Raw genomic sequence first — 21,083 nt, forward strand, 5'->3', positions numbered from 1 at the left:
GCAAAGCTGAGTTGAACCCGTAAGAGTCCGACATATACTTTCTAATACAGAATGGTAGTACAGGCCCGGTATTGCAAACTAAGGACAAAATACAGAGATGGCTAGACAGAGTGAAGCAAATGAGGCTGCTTTCCACTTTAATTCATTCTGAGGTTTGTGCACAAAACCCTCTTTCATTCACTGTTTTTTATCATGTGCATGTGGTTTCTTTTTTATATGTGCAAACTCCCTTATTTACATCTGTTTAAACAGCTTATAGGGAATATATCCTCAGCTTTGGATGCTCTGTTAGGCAAAAAATGATTGTGTCCTCTCAACAGCACCTACAAAAGAGGAACAGATCATGCCCATTGCAAACAAGCTGCTAGCGCAAGGCAAACTGCAGAACAAAAGCCTCAGTGCTCAGGTTCCCACAAATCCTTCAACACAAATGTTGACGAAGGAAATGGGTTTTCTACATTCCCTTGAGGCTATGAGGCAAGAATGGTAGTTGCAAACTGAGGCAGCATGTCTGGGGCACATGGGGGTCAAGGAGGAGCAGCTGCCTGGTGGCTGGGACCCCCTGCAACACCAGGATGCTAAATGGACAGCACGGGGCTGAGGGGCTGGGGGTCTCCTGCCCCGGCCCTGGGGAACACCACCGACCAGCAGGCTGCATGCCATTTCTGTGCTGTGCCAGGACAGCAGGCACCGGTAAGTGCTGGGAGTAACTCGGCTTCTCCAGGCCTTCTCAGGGCAACGCTCTCTCAGGCACAGAGGTTCACCAGAAACAGGCTTAGACACTGGTAACTGGAAGAGCTTTTGTCCACCGTTACAACCCGTTTATGGTTGCTTGCTGTAGCACGTTACTGTAAATGAAGATCTGACCCCTGGTGCCTGGGCACACCTGCTGAGACAGATGATGACCATTACACTTTTGACAGTGCAGCAAAATATCAATAAAGAGTTCTTAAGCACTAAATTGGGTAGTAGGATAGTGCTTAGGCTAGCTGATTATCTTTTTTTTTTTTTTTTTTTTTTTTTTTTTTGTGAGGCACCAACAGTCAATACCAAATTTCATGCCATTTAATCACATTTGCAAACCACAGCCAAACTTACTCAGGTACATCCAGAAAAGGTATGCTGAAGGCCCTGAAGCTTAGGTTCAGGGTATTTATTGTAGTGACTAATTTTCACACAAACTTGCCATCACCCACTCTTGTGTAGGAGAAAGAGCCTACCTTTCCATCCAGCATAAAAGAGACATTTACTCAGACCTAGAGTCCCTAGAACATCTGTTAGGTGCGGTGTGTTTTGTAACAAAAACCCTTATCCCAGTCTTTCAGGGGAGAACCATCTTTATCCTGTAAAGGACAAAGCTCTTCTGATGCTTTCAAGCCCGATAAGCTGTCAGGATAGAAACTCAATTCTTTAATCAGTTCTTCAGTGACTAATCCAATAGTTTCATGAGTGGGACTCGCTGGTGGTACCACAACAGGACTAGGATATTTTTTGTAAACACTCAGTAGGACTGTAAGACATCTCATAATGCATTTGTTCAAAGAAGAGTGCACTTAGCTATAGGAGGAAAAACAAACAAACTCATTACCTCTATGGACCCTGGATCTACTTTGACAATTTCTCCTGTGCTGTTGTCATTGCTAAGATTTGGTGGGCTGTGGGAAGGTAGCCTTCTCTCTTCTTTTAAGGCATGCTCCAAAAGTTTCTTATTCAAGATCCTGGCAGCATTTTCTGTAAGTGTATACCCTGGAGGAGCAGATAAGTCCTGCCTGATACTTGTCACCTCAGTCCCATCTTCCTTTTGTGTCTCTGTACCCAAACGGAGAGGACTGGGTGACCTGCCACGGGCATTTGTACATGGCTCCTGCACCGGGCCCAGTTCAGGTCTGGGTTCTGCTGACCTGGATCGGCTGCTAGACCTGGGGCATTTTTGGAAGGTCTCATGAAAGATGGGGCTATGGTCAATAATGTTGAACAAACTGGAGAGGCCATCGTTGATAGTGGTATGGACAGGACTCTCCCTTGTAGTAGTTGATCTAGCCCAAGCGGACTCACTGAATCCTTTCTGAGGTGTGCCAGGCAAAGTCCGGTTATTTGGCTGGTCTGATTTGGGAAGGATTTTTCTCTGCAGCTTTGGGGAGCCGTATTTGGGGGAACAGCATGTGCGTTCAAACTTAGCCTGCACTTTTTCAATGACAGGGGTCACTTGCCTGCTTCTTAGGCTTCTGGATGGTGAGGAGACAGGCGTGGACCCCCCCTTTGGTGTCAGACACTTGTGTGGACTGCTGGTGATACTGCGCAGGGTTTCTGTCTGCAAGCCAACACTGATGGTCTGGGTGGTCTGCGTCCCCGTCGTTCTCATACCATTGGTTTGACACGCGGTGTCCTTAAACTGAGGCTCTGCTGAATTAGAGTTGGAGCGTATTGCGTTCCGGACAGAGAAAGCTACCTCCTTCATATCGTCACTCATGTTTTTGGACATTTCCAAGCTGTGCAAGGGTGAGGCAAAGCCCACGGTAGTGCAAATAGGACGTTCAATGGGATGAAGACCACTCTCCAGAAAATCCTTATGATGTTTGGCCAGGTCACAAGACCATCTTCCAAACATATCCGAGGAAGCACCTTTTGTCTCAGCAACGTTCCCCATAGCTTTGGTCATAGAAAACAAGAAGTCTGGCTCAACCTGGCTTTTCCCCTCGCTTCCAGCTATCACTGAATTATCAAACCTACGGACCACTGGTGGGCTGTGAAAGACCCGAACTCCCATTTTTTCGGTGACACCGTGACTCCTCATTGGCTGCTTCTGGCAGTGCTCCGGGCTGGTCATGGTGTTGGTGGTCATGGTGACACTGGTGGTGAGGTACCACGAGGAGGCCTGGAAGGGATCTGAAGCCGGATCGTTCCCGGCTTTCCCAGTTTCTGTCCTTTCTGCCCACCCTTCTGCAGGCTTCTCGGTGGCCCCAACGTGATTTCTAGTGCTACTGTAATCCCAGGTCTTGTTGAACTCCTCGATGTACTTCAGATCATCAGGAGACAAGGGAGGGGTTATGTCGTCTTTGCTGCTGGAGGAAGGCAAGTTTTTTTCTGGTAGAAACGGAGAAATGTCCATCAAGCGCTGGAATTCGGACATGGAAGAAACGGACATGGCCCTGCAGAGAGGAACACAAGAATGTCAGTCACAGCCTTGGAAGCTCTCACAGAACTACCACTTTCAGCAGAAAACTAACTCAGAAAACTCAACTTTCACTATCTGCTTATATATAAAACTGCTTTAGTCCTCTTGTTTTTTAAATAGCTGGGAAATGTAAGCATTCCTGATGTGTCATTAAAAGTACCAAATGGTTTATTAATGGCTCTTAATCTACTGCGTTCTCATGGGTTACTGCTGGGCAAATGTCTGAAATATGCAGCAGTAGGATGCATTTCAGAAATATATTATTCACAGAAAATGAGTCTTTGTGACAATATGAGGCACACTTTTCAAAGGAAGTACAGAGTATTTCTGGCTTGCTGTGAAATCAGCAAGTCTACCCCCACTCCTGAGATTGCTCGGGCTGCACAGCTGGTGTCCCACAGCGATGTGGGACCTCCAGCCTAGAGGCTGTTACATTTAACTGGCCTGGTGAGTTGAGCTCATGTTATACTTCAACAAAAGGGAGTCTCTATGTGATAACGCTGGATTCTTGGCTTTCCCACACTTTGCTAGTTTGTACAAATCACAGACATTCAGCTGAGTCACCCTACTGCTTCGCTATAAGAAAAATCAACAAAGAACCTTTCTGCATGGCACTACTTAAAAATGTAAATGAGTATAGTTATGAGAGTCAGCTCAGTGAGGTCTCCAAAGCTGGATGAGGATTCAGTAAGTGGTGATTTTTATACAGCAGTATTCTGGAGGATACAGTAAAATCACACTGTGAGATTTTAATCAAGAGCACCAGCTGCAGAACTAGAGTGAAAGAGAATCTCCTATTCAGATGCTCTAGTTTGCATCTGGAGACAATCTCAGAGAGCATGGGCTGGATCCCTTTGGGATGAAGATGTTTTCCAGAAGCACAGTAAAAGCACTCTAGGGTTAGGTGGGCATTCAGCCCACGGGATCAGACCAGAACTAGTGCAACGTAAAGCATCTCGAACATGTAGGAGCGTGACGGGTCCTCAGCACCAACTACATGTATTTTTCTCTACATATCGATGCCTACAGGTCTGTACTACTTGCCAACACAGACACAATTTCGTGCACTCTCAGAGAGTTTGATCTTTGTGCATCACAGCAGAATGTGGCCCACGTTAATCAGAGTAGAACAGAAGCATATTGAGACAAATTAATCCCTGGGTAAATCCATTAATCTGGATTGCAGGCTGATTAGGAGGTGGCACAGCTATGCCTACGGTCTGTGGTTTGGGCACAAGAGAGCCGGGATTCCGGTGGCTGAATATTTGCTGTTTTTTTTCCTCTAAGTTTTATTCACCTTTGAAGATTTCCTTTATGTGTTTCTTCCTCCTGAAGAAAAACAGAAACAAACAGTCATTTCTGAACCTGTTTGTGGCTTTAACTTGTGGGTGTTTTGTCATTCACTTGCAGGTAGTTCCACCAGGTATGTCTGTCTTTAAAAAGCATCTTGCTCCTTGATAAGAAATCTTAAATTGCCTGTGGGAATACTCTTTCCTTTGCACGTAGGTGGCAAAGTGGTCAATCCCATTAGGACAACAGCCTGCACAGGGTAAAAGCCTTTATGCCAAATCTAGGATAGCCTTGAACTTGTACATGTGGAAAAAAAAACATTCGCAGCTCACTTCCATTTGTTATTGCCAAAACCAGCACACCCCTGCAATCACAAATGGAAGTAAGCTGCAACTGGATTTTTTCCACAAGAACAATGTATTGTTTTGGACTACATATTTGTGAGTGAATTCATTCCACGGAGTTAATCTGGTTTATGTCAGAGGCCTAGCTGTGCTGAAATAAGAGATAAAAAACTGGTCTTTTGACATAAGATTTCATTGTATGTTCTCTTGGAACTAACAAATGGCGCCAGTTGAAACTCATTAAGCTAGCTTTATTAAATGTGTGGGAAGACTATTACTTGTTTCATAGGGGGAATACCTAGGGTTTGCTAATGGCATTAAGATGTTTTTATGGCAATTGCTTCCCTGTGACAATCCCATAATTAGTTGTTGTTGTGTGTGTTTTTTTAACAGACACATCTGAAGCAACTGCTCTGTGGTCACTGTTTTTACCGTTTATATTTCTCATAAAATAGGAAATATAAAATATGATCAGGAACCAAAAGAGTATTAGTACCTATTATTCTTATTCAAGCTCATGAAATCATGTACATGAGCAACACCGAACTGTATTTCACATTATGATTATTCAAAAAGAGCACTGTTTCACTTGGCAAATGCCTTTCTGGTGTTTATCGAGAGTCAGGGAAAAAATAGGAGTTTTAGTCTGGTGTAAGTCTGTTGGCTTCAGTGGAGAGATTATAGAGTACATTTGATCTAACTGAATGGAGAATCAGGCTGAAGGCTGGATTGACTTTACTACAATTAGTACCACAAAGAAAATACAGTGGCGAGGAATAGTCAGCAGGCTGCAATTGCCTCTGTGCATCCTCAGTAAATCTATTCATTAAACTCTAATCAGTTTTGCTTGAATAAACCTAGTGAGGCGAAATGACTTTGTACGCATTTCACCAAAGCATGCTCTGAAGGGAAGAAGCTGTGCAAATATAACCAAGGACCTAATTTTGCTGCCAACGCTTTTGTCAATGGTGGCAATGTCTGAAAATGGAAAGCATCTAGAGAGATCTCCATTCTTAACTACAAGACTGAATTTTAAGTAAAGAAAACAGCAATCAGAATTAAACATAAAACATAGATCCCTGACAATGCTATTTGATAGAATCCACGTATTTCACTGAGCACTTGAATGTGTATGAAATAAACAGCTGAGAAACAATAAACACAGAATCCCACATTGCTCCCTATACATTTATGATACTGGAAAGAGGAAAGTCTAATTGGAGCATGCATGTACCTCCAGCTACCTAAAATGTAAGAACTGCAGCCACATTCTTTGCCTTTCTTATTTTTTTCTCTTCTTTTTCGCAAAGAATCTGATTTCCCAGTCCTGTAGCTAATGAACAATGCTATCTCTGAAAGAAATGCTTGGGTCAAGTTTTCACAGGCTTGCACGTTCAAGCCAAGGCACACTGATGAAACTTTGTCACACCTACAGGGAGTTTGAGATCTGACTTGCTGACAGACTTTTTTCCAAAGTGGCCAAATTTTCAAGCCTGAGTACATAGATACATCTTGGATTGGAAAGTCTCTGCTTCTCTATTAGCTATAATGTGTCCACCCAAGCAGAACTGTTGTGCTCAGAGCACAGGCCAAATGTCTAACCCATGTGCACAGATATGAATTTTCAGTTCAGAAGAAAGTACTCCAGACTTGCATTTGGTAAACAGCATGCAGCATGCTGTCCGCTTGGTAATTTCAACTTCCAGAGATCTCACAATGCATCTTGTTCTGTAACAACCCCAAACAAAACTGTGAAGACCCAGATCCAGGTAAACTAAGTGTGTTGTACAGCTTTTAGCAGCACACAGACTACATTCACTATGGTCAACAGCATCTTTTAGCACTGTGTTTTGGATCTTTGTATCCTTATGGTGTAGTCTGAGGGCAGATGCTTTGCTGATGAAGAACAATTTTACTTTTTCAACATCTCATCTCACGTTCTCATCCTAATCTACTGAGGAGCAACCACAATAGAACAACCTGAAGTACCTCTCTACAGCACTTAATTCCTTACTAGCAATACGTAGCCCGTGCTTCTGTATGTATGTAGGTATTTACAGCTGGATGAGACCTTCTGAGCCCATGTATATATCTAATACAGTACCTAATATGAATGGCCAGCAGGTGAGGTAATCTTTGGGACCCTTAGACTGGCTCCCAGTTTCTCCTGTGATTGACACCAGTCTAATCAGCTCATAACAAGGGACAAACCACATCAATACCAAATTTACTGCTGGATAGCTGCAAAGCAGTGACCATGACACAGTATCTCACTTCTAGAGCACGGATGCTGTGCAAATTGTGACACAAGAGACAACATGCAGGCTTGACAAAAGTTAGAAGAGCGCATACTTCTGTTAATCCGGTAAAGAATTTCTCCCGCTCCAGCTGCCGGGAGCGGTGTTCCTCCGACTCATCGGGAGAATCAAGGGACAGCGACTCCAGGAAGAGGTTTTCTGTGGCGCTGCACCGATCGCTCTCCTTCAGCTTGGACAGTGACCGGTCATCAAACTGAATGGCATCTGAGTCGGAGTAGGATCTTGATCCCATCGGGCGAGGCACGTGAAGGTTCCCCTGGGTCGTAAATGGGCGCAGGTTGCTCTCCTTCTGGTCACACAGAAAGCTCCCTCCTCTTCGTGGGCTCACTTCTTTCTGAAGCTGAAAACAAGGCAAGTTGGAAGGATCAGCAATTATTCGTGTAGCCTATGGCACCCTGCATTGCTCATCCTTCTCCTGGAGCAAGGCACGCGTGGCCTGGGGAGACAATGCTGCATGCCGCTGGGCTGCCTGAGGTCACCGCCTGGCTCCAGGCATGGCGGGTTTGCTCTCTTGGCCCTTTCACAACAAGACATGTATTAAGGACTTTGATGCTATTACTCAGAGGATTTCAAGTGGTTAAATACATATTTAATTTTGCTTGTTTATGCCTATATGTATACATATATACGCTCTGTATATATACACACAAAATCATGTGTCTGCTTGTAATCTGATTTTTAAAGAAACAAATCAACACTGTTGTTTAAAAGCAATCTTGACATAAGATCCTAAAGCAAAACAAGTAGAAGCTCAAATAAGGGTGAGTGATTTTGAGTCTCATCAAAATATACACAAACTTTCTTCTGGTCAGCAATACAAGGATCGCACTTTCATGTATATCACTCACCTTGTTTCCAGAGGGGGAAAATCCCTCTTAACAAAACACAAAAGCTTTGTCTTCAAGGTGGTCTAGCCCTAACACAGAGCTAGAAAGTTGACTATTTGTAATAAAAGAATTATCAAGGGGATGAATTAGGCATGCAAAGCACATTTGAAGAAAATACATATTTAATAGAAGGGCCATCAAAGCTATTAACTCTACACTTTAGAAAAACTGGACAGAGAGACAGTGAACCACTGCTGAAATTGAACTTCTGTCAGTCTTACAATTAGGTTATGTGATCAACATTTCCTTTAATTATGAATATAGCAGGTTAAGTGAAGTGAGTGACATTTTCAAATACAATGAGAGACAGCAGGAATCCGATAAATAATTCTGATGCTTTGCGAGAGCAGCCTGCTAAGGTTACTGGCAATAACCTGCAAATGCTAGTCATTTCCTGGGATCCTGGGGACTGAGGACCTCCTACAAAACATGCTTTTAATGCTGCTGCATGTGTATGGAAAAAAAATCAATGGGCATCACATCGCTTAATGTAGATCAAATGCAGATTTTAGGCCAGATCCTAAATTACTAAATTTTCACTTGGGCTGAAGTCAGTTAGACTTTTGCTTGATTCAGGTCTACAAGAAGGTGAAAGCGTCTTTAGTGTTTTGCTCATTATACACAAAATCTGAAACAGTTTTATTAAAAGCAGCTTAGGAATCCTATAAAGGTAGGGGCTGGGAGGTATATCTGAAGAGATCCCAGAGTCCATTTCCCAGCATATGGGCAGGACCCAAAGCAAGGAGAAATGGTAATTGCACATTGTTGGTATATACAGATCCACATGCAAGCCACCACTGATTTTCAAAGATCCTTGCAAGATGATTATCTGGGAACCTCTAAGAGAAAACAGCACAGAATACTGGCTCACTCTCTGGATGTCAAACTACTGTCAGGAGAATTAAAATGAGAAATACTGGCCTAACTTTTCAATTGACTAATGATTTTGAGCCTGAATCTGCTTATACCTATAAAAACACACCTCTCCAAATAGGTGATCTTGTGGTTTCAAATATTTGTTGGTGTGATCTTTGCAGAATTAGATTAAAGAACACAGTGTGTGTGTGTTCTCTAAGGGAAAACAAAGTGACAGTGTACTTGAAAAGAAAGAAAAAAAAATACAACTTTGAGCTCTGAAAAAAAAGTAGGTCATCATGTTTTTTACATGCAAGTGGTATTCCCATAACTAACTGAAGTAAAGTATTTTATATATTTTATACATTGGTGTGAGCTTCCCTCTTATCATACATGTATTATTCATTAGCTCTGTGAAAGCAGACAGGCATAAAGCATTAGTAAGAAGTTTGGCACACGTGCTTCAGTTCTTTCTTGGACTGGTTTTCAAACATACACACTGGTGTAGTCTCCTCATCCTCTATGTATTGCCATACATGGAATACACACAGAAGAACACTGGGGAGAAGGACTTCAGAGAAATACTAATTGCTTCCATATAAAGCTGGACTTGACTGCAATCTGAGAAGACACTCAACTAAAAGCCTGCAAATATTTGGAAGCTTCCTGTCACACACGGAAATGTTTGATTATAAGCAAAAATGGGATTATGAAGTTTTGCAGGCAGATAGCCAAGCTCTCCAATGCTATTTCTGATCATCTTGTCCTCTGGAGTTAGCCTGACATAGTATTTTTTTATTTTCCCTATCTGTGGCTAACATTGTGTAAAACTCTTGTACCATAAATAGATAGTTGGGCCCTAGAAGTTTCAGAATGGTAACAAAAGAAATCAGTTCCAGGGTTAGTTAAGAGCTATTCTGTAGACTTTCCCAAGATGACTCTGAGAGGTTATTTCAGGTTTGAAGAGAATTAAAGGCTAGGTAACATTAACAGGGATTTCTCTCCTCCACCCTTCAATGGGCCTTGTTCCCAGGGAATAAAATAAGGAGTCCTGAACCAGGTTAGATCCCTCAGGCTACTGAGGATACATTGAAGAGTTAATGTCAAAATATACAGTTCATAGGCAGCATTATAAACATCCAAAGAAGTACCAGTGATTTTCCAAACAAAAGTTTATGCCCATGTCCTTAGTATAACAGGAAATTTTCTGATGGTTATTTAATTCTCATTTTGCATGAAGAATCCACAGGAGGTATTTTGGCCACTCAAATTCAAGAATTAGAAACCAGCCCAGACAAAACAGGGAGAAATCAGCATCTTCTGCCAGTGAAGCCTTGGAACCAGATTAACTTTGATGAATTGCTCTGCTACAACCCTTTTTATCTCATGTGCATTGGTTATTTTATCTTAAGAGACACACTATAGTTCCACGTTACAAGGTTTTGCAAGGCTAGTTCAAGAAGCTGCATGAAGTATTCTCAGAAACACTCAGATAAACAGGAGTTTAAAAAAGCCAGAATATTGTTTATTGATATTTTGAAGTAAGAAGCTCAAATCACATTTCTTGTTCCGTAAAACTTTCATATTGGTCACCACCCACTCGCACCTACATTTTTAGTAATGATTTTAGAAATATCTGTAAGGTACAGCATTTTCTTAAGTGCTTCCCAGTGGGCTTACCAGCCATAACTAAAACTGAGGCTTAGTCTGATAATATTTACAGCCTGGTGTCTTTTCTCTAGCTTCTTGTTGCAGCCCAAGCATGGGAACATGAGATACAGACAAAGAACCCTTTTCAAAAATCAGTCATGAAGTCACCCCAGGCTTTCATTAAGCTTAACATGTGAAGCTACTTTGTACTTCATTCAAGCGAAGTGCTCCCTAGAGAGCATGCACAAATCTGGTGCCATTCCATTTTTGATGTCCTAAGGACAGGAAGTATTCAGTTAATTGAGGACCCACAATTTCAGTTGTTTTTCTTACTCTTCCTGGAATGCATGACTCAGAGCTGAGCAATGTTCAGTCAAAAATGGTGTATTAATTCTCCATCATTAAACTTGATTTTAATATTTTGTGTGGTTTCCAGCCAGACAGAAACCCATTAGGTGAAAGTTGGATCAACATTTTCAAATCAGTATCTAATATTAAGCAGATGGAAGTACACGGCGGTGTAGATGATGGGCATGAAAAACAAGGGGATAGATACACAATTACCAGATTTGCAAATGATAGAAGAGGTGTGTACAAAATTCATGTGATCAAGGCCAAAAGTGTCTTCTGAATATTTAGCATTGCAAGCTGATTGTTTAGTATCAATCAGGACTCTTCATTGTTATCTCCTGGTTTCCTTTGCTAGAGAAAAAGAATTCAGCTGAGACTGAATAGTCACAGCAGCTGCATCTTTGGTGGCAAATTCACAGATGAACAGACTTTTTTTGGCAGGAAGCTGTATATCCAACCTTGAATAACCCTGCGTGTGGGACTGAGTGTTTCAGCATGAAGAGATGCACATAAGCTTTCAAACAGAGTGAATCAGTGGGACCATGCCTGTACAGGGTAATTGAAATAAGGCAGGAAATGGCCTTTAACCTGGACCTGATTTCTCATAAGCAGTCCTTTATAGGGCTTATGAGCATTTTCCTTTTACTCCCTTGAGCACGTAAATTGTTTTGTATCATGGGAAACACTGATGTAGCCAAGGAACCAAAACTGTTCCTGTGCTGTTTCTTACTACAGTTTCTTGACCTTGGACTGCGTGTAGCAGTGGTGCAACAACTCATGCTTTGCAACCAGCCTTTGCCCACTCCTTACCTGCTCTATCCGCCTGAGCAGCTCCTTCTTTTGACGCTCCCATTCTCGTCGGTCCCTATCAAGCCTGTCCAGGAGCTCCACCTTTTCCCGGTTCCAATTTTTCTCACTGTGCTGGATTTGCCAGCGGAGGTCCATCACCACACTGTGAGTCTCAGCCAGAAGCTTCTTGTGTTCCTCTCTTTCCCGTTTAAAAGCTCCTTTGGCATCAGAAGTGAGGCCTACATCTCCTGAGGTGTTCTCACTCTTCCCTTCCAGCTGCCATTAAAATAAAACATTATTAGGACACCAAACTTTTGCAGGTAAAACCCTGTGTCAGACAAGGAATTTTAGTTGGAGAGACTTGAAGAGACTCGATGGCTTTGTATAAGTTCAAGAGAGGGGAAAATTTATCCCTTGATAAACATCCCCTGATAAAAGCTTCACCTTTTGTTTACAAGTCAGTAGGTGTGCGGATGAGTCAGAATGGGTCACAAGCAACCAAGAGTGAGAAGTAGTGAAAACTCATTTCTGCCTCTGAAGGTAGTTTTCTTCAAAAAGCAGAAGCATCAGGTTTTCTGGGAAACTTGCTCCTTTAGCAAGAGAGAAAGATAGTACCTTCAAACAGTCCAGTGTGGAAAATAATCCCAAACTCTCTGAGCAAAGGGAAATTCAGGCCAGATCAGGGTAATTTGTCTTTGGAATAGCCTCCACAGGTAAAGGGCAGAGAGGTACAGAATTTACTGAGCTGCAGAGAACAGCCTGTTACAGCCACTTGCAGACCTTAAACACCTGCATCTTCTAGCACTAATTTCCAAAGTCTTTTTTTTTTTTTTTCTTTTTCTTTTCTTTTTTTTTTTTTTTTTTTTTCTCTCCAAACCAACCAACCAACCAGAAAAATCATTTAGAAAAAAAGCAGCCGCCTATGGTGAGGTTGGGTGGGGCTTGGGCAGCCTTATCTAGGGGGAGATGACCTTGCCCATGGCTGGGACGTTGGAATTAGATGATCTTTAAAAGTTCCCTCCCAACCCAAAACATTCCATGATTCTATGGAAGCTGACACGACACTATCTTCTCTCTCCGAACCTATTTATGCAATGTAAATTTGTGGGGCCAGGACGGTGCTGACAACATTTGATGAGACTCAGAAGTGTGTTATTTTGTACAGGCACAAATGTCAGATACTGATCGACCTCTGTCTGTAACTAGTCATACCTGTAAAACCTTCCAGAAGTCAGATTTGACAGCAGTGGGGTAGTTCCTTCAGTATTAACTCAAGAACTCACGTTATCAGCAAAAAAACTATAAGGCAGATACCAGACTTAGAGGAGAAGAAATAATATCAACTGTATGAAAAAAAAATCATTAAAAAGCAATAGATATTAAGAGCATTATCAAGGTGGGGTTCAGCACGAAGGATTAATGGACAAATTGATTACAGATTACTCAAACATGTTTTGTTTGCTTGAGTTCATTATTTTACTGAAGTCCCACCTGGTTAGTGGTAAAAATCCCACTGATATCAGTGGCACCTGGGTGCAGGAGCATGGACCAACTGATGGGAACATGGGGGCTGCACTGAGCAGTCCCAAAATAACCTTGCTGCCAACTACTACACTTCCCTCCTGGCCTTTGGAAGCAGTGTTATGTATTATACTTCTACATCCCTTGTTTTTAAAGCAAATGTAGCAATTACCTGCCATGTATTATGGAATAAAATCAATTTGCATATGACAAACAGTAAAGCGAGATAAATCCGGACTGGTTTGGGCTTTCTTGGCCAGATGTGGTGCCTCTGTGTTTAATGTCTCTCAGTTGGTCTTTTCTTCCCCTGAGGCTGTCCTGAGGCAGGCATCTCCTCCCTTGCTTCTGCGACCTGCAGCGATGTGCCAGGGGTTGTCCCACGCACAATAGCACAGCTCAGTCATGGACCACAGGTGTTGTGGGGCAGAAATGCAGAACATCCCGGGACAGACATCTGGCCATCTCTGCTGCAGATCCACCATGGGAGACACCATCTGGTTTGAGGGTGTCTGATTTGATGGTGATGGAGACACTGATGGTTTCCAAACTCAGCACTAACTTAAGGTAATGGGCTCTAGCCCCTTGCTGCATTTTCTCTCTGTGCATCCACAAGTCCCCAGCTCCAAAGGGAGGGTCTGGTCAGGTTGACATCCATTCTTTTAGGTTTGTTTTGCTTTGGCCCCTCTGGGTTGCCCTTGCAAGTTCCTTCTGGGTTTACTAAGTGGCTGTGACACTGAATAATCATGTATTTTGGGAGTGTCACTGCAGAGCTGAGATCAGCCAGAATAGTAAGAGCCTCTAAAATGATATAAACTCTACCTGGTTTCCTTACATCTAAGCCTGACAGAGGATTATGTAGAATTTGTCCTTTGCAATATATCTATGTGATCTTTCAAGTACTTTTAATGCCCTTGCAGACTTCTCATTTTTCATCCTGCAATAGGAGCTCCTGGCAGAAGTTGCTGGAGTGTCTGGAGTAAATCCAGCCAGGCTGGAGTGCAAACTTAACCTTACAACAGTGCTGTCTCCCGGGGAATAATGCCACATTGAGTAGTAGCTATGGCTAACGTGCTAAGCTGACAGACACGCCAATGTCTGCAACAAATTCTTTAGCTGGCATGAAGTCCAAAAAATGCTAAAAGCAACCTATAAGGCAAACAAATGTTGCAATATGCAGTTTACATGATTATGGTATAAAGCAAATTTCTCCTTCAATTTTTTTAATCTAATAAAATCAGCAAAATGTTGAACTCAAGACTCTCTCTTGCCTTACACCACTGAATTCGTAACCACCATGTGGCAAGTTCTCAGCCTTTCAGTTTGCAAACAAGAAAGGCAGTGGTCCCTAGGCCATGTTGCCTGCATTGAGCAGGAAAGCCAAAAGAGGCAATGAGACAAAAGAACATGCTTCAGAAGTGTGATCTGTGATTTGGGACCTACAGCATTCTTCAGTAAGAGGTGGTGCCTTTACACTTGGAGGACAGTTCTCAGTGCCAGTGAAAGGCAGAAGAGTGTTGCTGGCAAAGAGACTGTTTGCCTCTGTGTTTATGAAACGGCTCAAATCATGGAGGAAGGGTCCAGTGGTGGCTCTTTAGCATTAAAGTCTAGATGTGTCTTTTCCAAACCTGCTAACTGCTAAGGTGGCTAGATGTCTCTCCATTTGCACCATGGCTTGCATTTCCCCCAAGAATCCCGAAGCTGGACCACTCATTGGAGTCATAGCGAGGGTTCGTGTCCTTATATGCCAATTCTCAGTGCATATCACAGAATGGTTTGGGTGGGAAGGGACCTCAAAGATTATCCAGTTCCAAACCCCCCTGCTATGGGCAGGGACACCTCCCACCAGACCAGGTTGCTCAAAGCCCCACCCAGCCTGGCCTTGAGCACCTACAGGGATGGGGCATCCACAGCTTCTCTGGGCAGCCTGTGCCAGTGCCTCACCACCCTCTGAGTGAAGAATTTCCTCCCAAAGCCTAATCCAAATCTCCCTTCTTCTAGTTTAAAACCATTCCACCTTGTCCTATCACTATCTGCCTGTTGTTCTCCATCTCTTTTTATAAGTCCCCTTTTAATATGGAAAGGCTGCAGTGAGGTCTCCCTGAAGCCTTCTCTTCTTCAGGCTGAACATCCCCAGCTCTCTCAGCCTTTCTTCATAGGAGAGGTGCTCCAGCTCTCTGAGCATCTTCATGGCCCTCCTCTGGACAAGCTCTAACAGCCCCACATCCCTCTTGTGCTGGGGGCCCCAGACCTGGATGCAGGACTCCAAGTGAGGCCTCACAAGGGCAGAGCAGAAGGGGACAATCACCTCCCTTGCCCTGCTGGCCACCCTTCTGTTTTATGCAGGATTTGGTCCCAGTTCCCAGAATACTGGGATTTTTCACTTCTCCAGCTGGAATTACTGGGACTCCATTGGTCACAGTCATCAAGATCCCATACTTAGGAGCAATCTCATTATTTCTTAACTTAAAAACAATGCTGAAGGATCCTTCTGCCAAATAAGATGTACATGCATTTCTGACAGCCAAGACCTTTATTTTAATGACATACACAGTGCTAAAGCTCAAAAAGCAGCAGGGAACAGTACATTATCATTTCTGATATGCCGTGTTCTTGCAACAAAGTAGTTTTCTTCCTTCCTTTTGCTCTGTCTTTCCTATACAGAGAGTTCAAGCATCAAAATGCAAAACCATTGTCAGTAACTATTAATTAGGAGGTGACTCTCTTGAGGAAAATGCTCTTCTTAATTGACCTACTGCTTCACGCACACACAAAAAAGTGGAAAGCAGTGACAGTACAGACAACAGTAGAGACAAGAAAGGCCTTGATTCTCTATGGGCTTGTCAGGGGTCGGGCAGCTTTATACCCCCCTACGGTGGGAGTGCTGCACAGCCCGCTGCTTCATCACTCCCAGTAAAAAAGACAAAATGACATCCTGAGAGGCCCTCCTACCCACACTGCCACGACAGGCTTGGCTGTCTAGCTAAAGATGTCGTTATTCCACATACTGCCACAGAGCAGCAAATGTTAACATGACATTATGTGATGCTGATGATTTAGGTGTTATTTACTAGCTCCTCCCATCTCGATCCTGAAACTTGACCTACATGTATAACACAGGTTATAAAAATAAATGTTTATAAAAATAAATTCCATATTTGGAATCATTAACAACAGTTTGAGTCAATTTCATATTTACATTTCTATTTAATGTTTATCATATTATTATTTGTATATTTCATTTTTAATTGCTTCCTTATAACTGTGAGCACATACAACAGACCTCAGTGGGACACTCGCGTTGTTTGCACTATCCTAATTGACACTCTCATGATTTATGTACTCTCTTTTTGCTACTTCATTAGGGACCCATTTTTACTGTGAAATATAAATGCGGCTTGGGGAATCTGCTGAGAAAGTCAGCTTTACGTCTTAAATATTGATCAGTTTTATTCTTCTCTCTTGCTTGAAAAAATGCAAAAAGTAACACCCACGGCTCAGAAATTACCATATGTTACAGATTATTACCAATAGAGCAGCGGAGATGGCAAGAAGCCTGATAAAGTCACCAGAAGGAAGGGTGCAAATCTATCTTGTCCCTGGGCAGGAAGAGCAGCACTGTCCTGCTTGCCAAGCACCAGCCAAAGCGGCAGTCCAGGAGTAAATCACCCATGCAAATGCAAAGTATGCAAGCTTGAAACTGGCAGTTGGTTCTCAAAATAGCTTTCTTTAGGCTTCATTCTTTGTTGCCATCTCTAGCTTAAGGTAAAACAGTCACCAAGGCTTTATTTTGGGAGGAGCAAAAATGGGGATTGATTTTGTTTCTCTTTTCAAATGATCTGCTGTCTGGAAATTTGTGCGCACTAAGAAGCAGCTGATCTGAACTGAGAATTTGAATCCACTGAGAAAAAACTCTGCTAAAATGAAAGCTTCTTCCTTCATTCTGGGAAACAAGCCTAGAGTACCTGGGCAGAAAAATAAGTGCTCACAACTCAGTGCTGTGCGTCACAGTGAGTCTCCAGACAGTGCTGCGATGTTCAGTGAATCTTCCTAAATATACCACCCTCCCAACAGTGAATATTTTTATTATATCTGTCTTCTGCAGAGGAGCTCTACAATTGCAAATCCTTTTCTCAGGATCTGAACGTAATCATTCTTCCACTCCTCCTCTCTTCAATGTGGAGGTTTTACGCCATCAGCTTTGGAAATGAATCTTTGGTTTTTTATTTTTTTTTCTTTTATTTTTTTTCCTCTCTTTTTTTTTTTTTTTCTTTTTCGTTTTTTTCTTTTTTTCCTTATTTGTCTTCTTATTGCTTCAGAAATTGTACATCTTCTGTGAACAGCAGTATGTGGCACTGTAGCACCTGGCCCCAGATTTTATACACATACTTCTAATAGTAAGTTATGGTGGATGCTAGAGCTCTCTCTTCAGTGGGGTACCATCCATCACTAACCAGCAGCTTTGACTGGCTGGTTTAATATTAAGAAACAGATCTAATGCTTCAGAATTATTAAATCACTCTTTTCTTGCCTGTGCATCAAATGCTGCAGTTCCTATGTGCCAAGGCACAGTGACAAGCTAGTTGTCAGCATGCCAACATCAAGACATTTTCTCTCCTATAAGTGCCAATAAATACAGAAACCCGCATGTCTCATTATCGCAGCTGATGCATTACCAGCCAGCACTTCTGAGAAAATACAGCTAGAAGAGGTTTAATTCCTTCATCCCCACGTACATTACATAGCACCCACTACACAAATATTCTTATTGGGACACCTAGAACCCAAGAGGAAACTTTGGGGGTCTTTCAGGCGCCAGGCTAAAATGAGTGAACGTGGCATCTCTCCTGACACTCAAAGATTTCCTGTTTCGTTAAGTGAATGTGCCATCCTTTAAGGGTGTTGGATGCAGGAGGGACGCTACCTGTTCTAGGTGGCACTTCAGCTCAGTCATTTCCACCTCCCAGGCTGCCTTGTCCAGGGCATACTGCTGCTGGAGCCCATGGCGCTCTCGCTCGTCGTCCCGCAGCTCTGAGCGGAAGTCATCCAGCAAACCCTTCACAGCGTTCAGCAGTTTCCGATTTTCACTTGCCTGCCAGAACAAAGCAAAACAAAAGTTGTCATCGGGTGGCTTTAGGCTCCAGATTCATCTGTAAGAGGAAAAAATGCCTGCATGTCCATTGCAATGGCAATGTCTTCTGTGTCTACTTTTCCTTGCTACAGGATACTCAAGTCACACTGAAAAAGGCATTAAACAACTTTCAGGATTGAAGCCATCTGTAATAATGTCACCCTAAATACTGTAAGGCAAAAATAGGGTATCACTGCTGAGGTTTGTTGGGTAGCTGTACATCTCATACTTACAGTCATTGCTCAGCATCAAACCTCATATGTTTTTAAACTACATGTAAAGGAAAGCGATTAATTTTCCAAGCTTTTTATTATCAGACAAAATTACTCAGGAAAAAAAATGAGGTTTTGATCAAAGTATCTTTGCTAAGGTGTTTCACTAGAACACATTTTGCACTTCCCCTCAGTATTTAATCACCTGGTTCTCATGAGTGTGTTAGTCTCCTTGGAAAGGCCTAACTCAAATTAGCTGTCTTGATTCTTGCATGATAATCTAATTCATTTTAATTTTTATTTATTTTTTTCAAGTGGAGGCTTCCTGCATTTCCTCTTATCTGGTGTTTCATGAAGTACCTACACAGAGACTTCTTTTAGACAAGTCAAGCAAACAGATATACACAAAAATCTAAATAATTTTTCATATTATATATATATATTAATGACAATACATACAACTAATCTGATTTCATGTCCTCATCAGATTTTTGGCATCACTGAACCCACCTCACCCATTTTTGTAATCACCAGTCAGACATGCCAGGGCACCTTTTTTCTTTAAAAACAAACAGACATGCTCTACTTTTTCCAAGACATTTGATTCATTAGGAAAGAAAAACAAAAACAAAACCAAAACAGACACGGGGAAATGACTGCAGGATGACTGCAGGTGCTCACTGACTGACCTATAATCTGTTTGGGCTAATGAAATGTGATGGTGTACAATGTGGGGTTTTATAAGAAACACACTCACAGAAGCAGAATTAATTCCATTAACATTTTATGCCAATTAGCAGTTTCCTATTATACAGCAGCAGTCTTCATCCTACATATAAAATCTCCTACTTTTCAATATGTAATGAGATTTTATGTTTTCTCTACGAATTTTCATTCTGATATCAAATTAAGGCTAGATTCCCCAAACATCTCAAGATCCTTCTGTAACAATCAGAATTAGAGCTCTTCTGAAGACTTGCCCTTAGTGTCTGTTACAATGGGAGCTGCTGGATACTGAGTGCTTCAAAATATGGCCTCACCCTCTTTTGAAAAGCCTGACCCCACAAGTTTATTAAGTGCTTTTATTCAGGAACCACATTCTGTGCTTGCTGGTATGCTTTATTTGGCAAAGTAATCAAAAGGCTCCACAAGGGAAATGAGGCAGAAGAAAAATAAAACCAAGACTAAAAGCAAGACTAAAGCAAGCTACATCCCTCATTCCTGTGCATACATATTTTTTTCAGATTTAGAGTTCCGTAAAATAAGGTTTTGTGAAGAAGTGATGGACTAATAAAGAGAGGAGCCAAAAGAGCCTAATTACAGGTTTGTAGCCTACTGGGATAAGGACACATCTCATTTCAAGAGGCATTACATCAATGTCGTTGTTATGAGACAAGTACCCCAGATGCCCCCCGGGCTTGCTGGGATTTTAATTAACTTGCCAATGTAAATCCAGTTTTGGTTACATACTTCTAATTCCTGCAGAGAATTCTATTTTTTGCATGACTTTGTATTTACAGTCTGAAGTTGGAGAGGTCTGTGAGATTATTTCTCTGGTTTGCCAAACCAGAGTGTTTTTAGGGAACAGATGAAGTACTTCTGAGACAATGTGTTCTGAAATACAACATTTACATCTAGACACGTCTGAGATTTCTGCTGCTAAAACCGCCAAACAGCTTCTGCATGAGAATAAGTCCCACAGATACAAAATAAAGATTATTATGTTCTTTCTGTTCCTCCCAGGGATGTTGTGCAGGCAGAATAAATGGAGCATGGTTGTGACCCCCTGGGCAGCCTCCCATGCAAGGAGGCTCTTTAGTACCTTACCATACTTTTGAGCATAGAGGAACCCAACTGACTCACAACTGGTCTAAGACAATAAAATTATAAAAGTGCGTTGAAGTCTCACTGCATCCACTGCTCAGGATTTATAGGTGAAGAAAACAAGAGCTGACAAGAAATGAAAACTTAATGTAGTAAACCTCTGGTAGTAAACTTAATGTAGTAAACCTCTGGTCTTTGGACTCTTTGATAAGTAGTCACCCCTAGAGATGGGAGCTTCCAGCAGTAGAAAAGTTTGGGACCAGAGCCGTTGTCTGAAGCTTGGCTCTGCTTTTAATCACAATTCTCTTTTCTTTGAGAATTTTACCTCAGAATTCTGCCAGAGTCTGCTATTACAAGCAGCTTAGTAGAGTAGTCAATTAAAACCACAAGGTCAGGAGCCTAAACAGAAAACAAGAACCATGGATTTTCTCTGTGTAGGCAGAGATCTATGCAACAGTGAAGCTAGGTCTTGGTGTAGATGATTTTAGTACATATAAGTTTTAATTACTATTCCTTTGGGCTTTTTCCTTACCTATGCTTTGAAAACAAATAATGTAAGAACAAAAAAAAGATCTAACTGGGAATTTTCTTGATCTCCCCCCAATCACCGGCAATAGATGAGTGTATTGCTTTTCAGTGCTTTTTCCTTTGTATCACATATGTTTAAATATTTCTTTTCTTCTTACTTCCCTGTATTTACACCATCCAACTGATGCTCCACTCTTTCTACTCAACTGAA

At 42.0% G+C, this 21,083-nt stretch overlaps 1 protein-coding gene across 1 annotated transcript in view; it reads right to left on the reverse strand.

Annotated features, from left to right (window-relative positions):
- The window catches only part of MTCL1 (microtubule crosslinking factor 1), a 103,277-nt gene that overhangs the window by 5,425 nt on the left and 76,769 nt on the right, over positions 1–21,083 (reverse strand). The window contains exons 11-15 of the mRNA XM_032181120.1: positions 18,102–18,269; positions 11,681–11,935; positions 7,162–7,467; positions 4,473–4,504; positions 1,589–3,149 (exon numbers count right to left, since the gene is read on the reverse strand). Coding sequence (XP_032037011.1) covers positions 1,589–3,149; positions 4,473–4,504; positions 7,162–7,467; positions 11,681–11,935; positions 18,102–18,269 — 2,322 coding nt within the window. The remainder of the gene's footprint in view (positions 1–1,588; positions 3,150–4,472; positions 4,505–7,161; positions 7,468–11,680; positions 11,936–18,101; positions 18,270–21,083) is intronic.

Source organism: Aythya fuligula, chromosome 2 (assembly GCF_009819795.1).
Source record: "Aythya fuligula isolate bAytFul2 chromosome 2, bAytFul2.pri, whole genome shotgun sequence".
NCBI lineage: Eukaryota > Metazoa > Chordata > Aves > Anseriformes > Anatidae > Aythya > Aythya fuligula.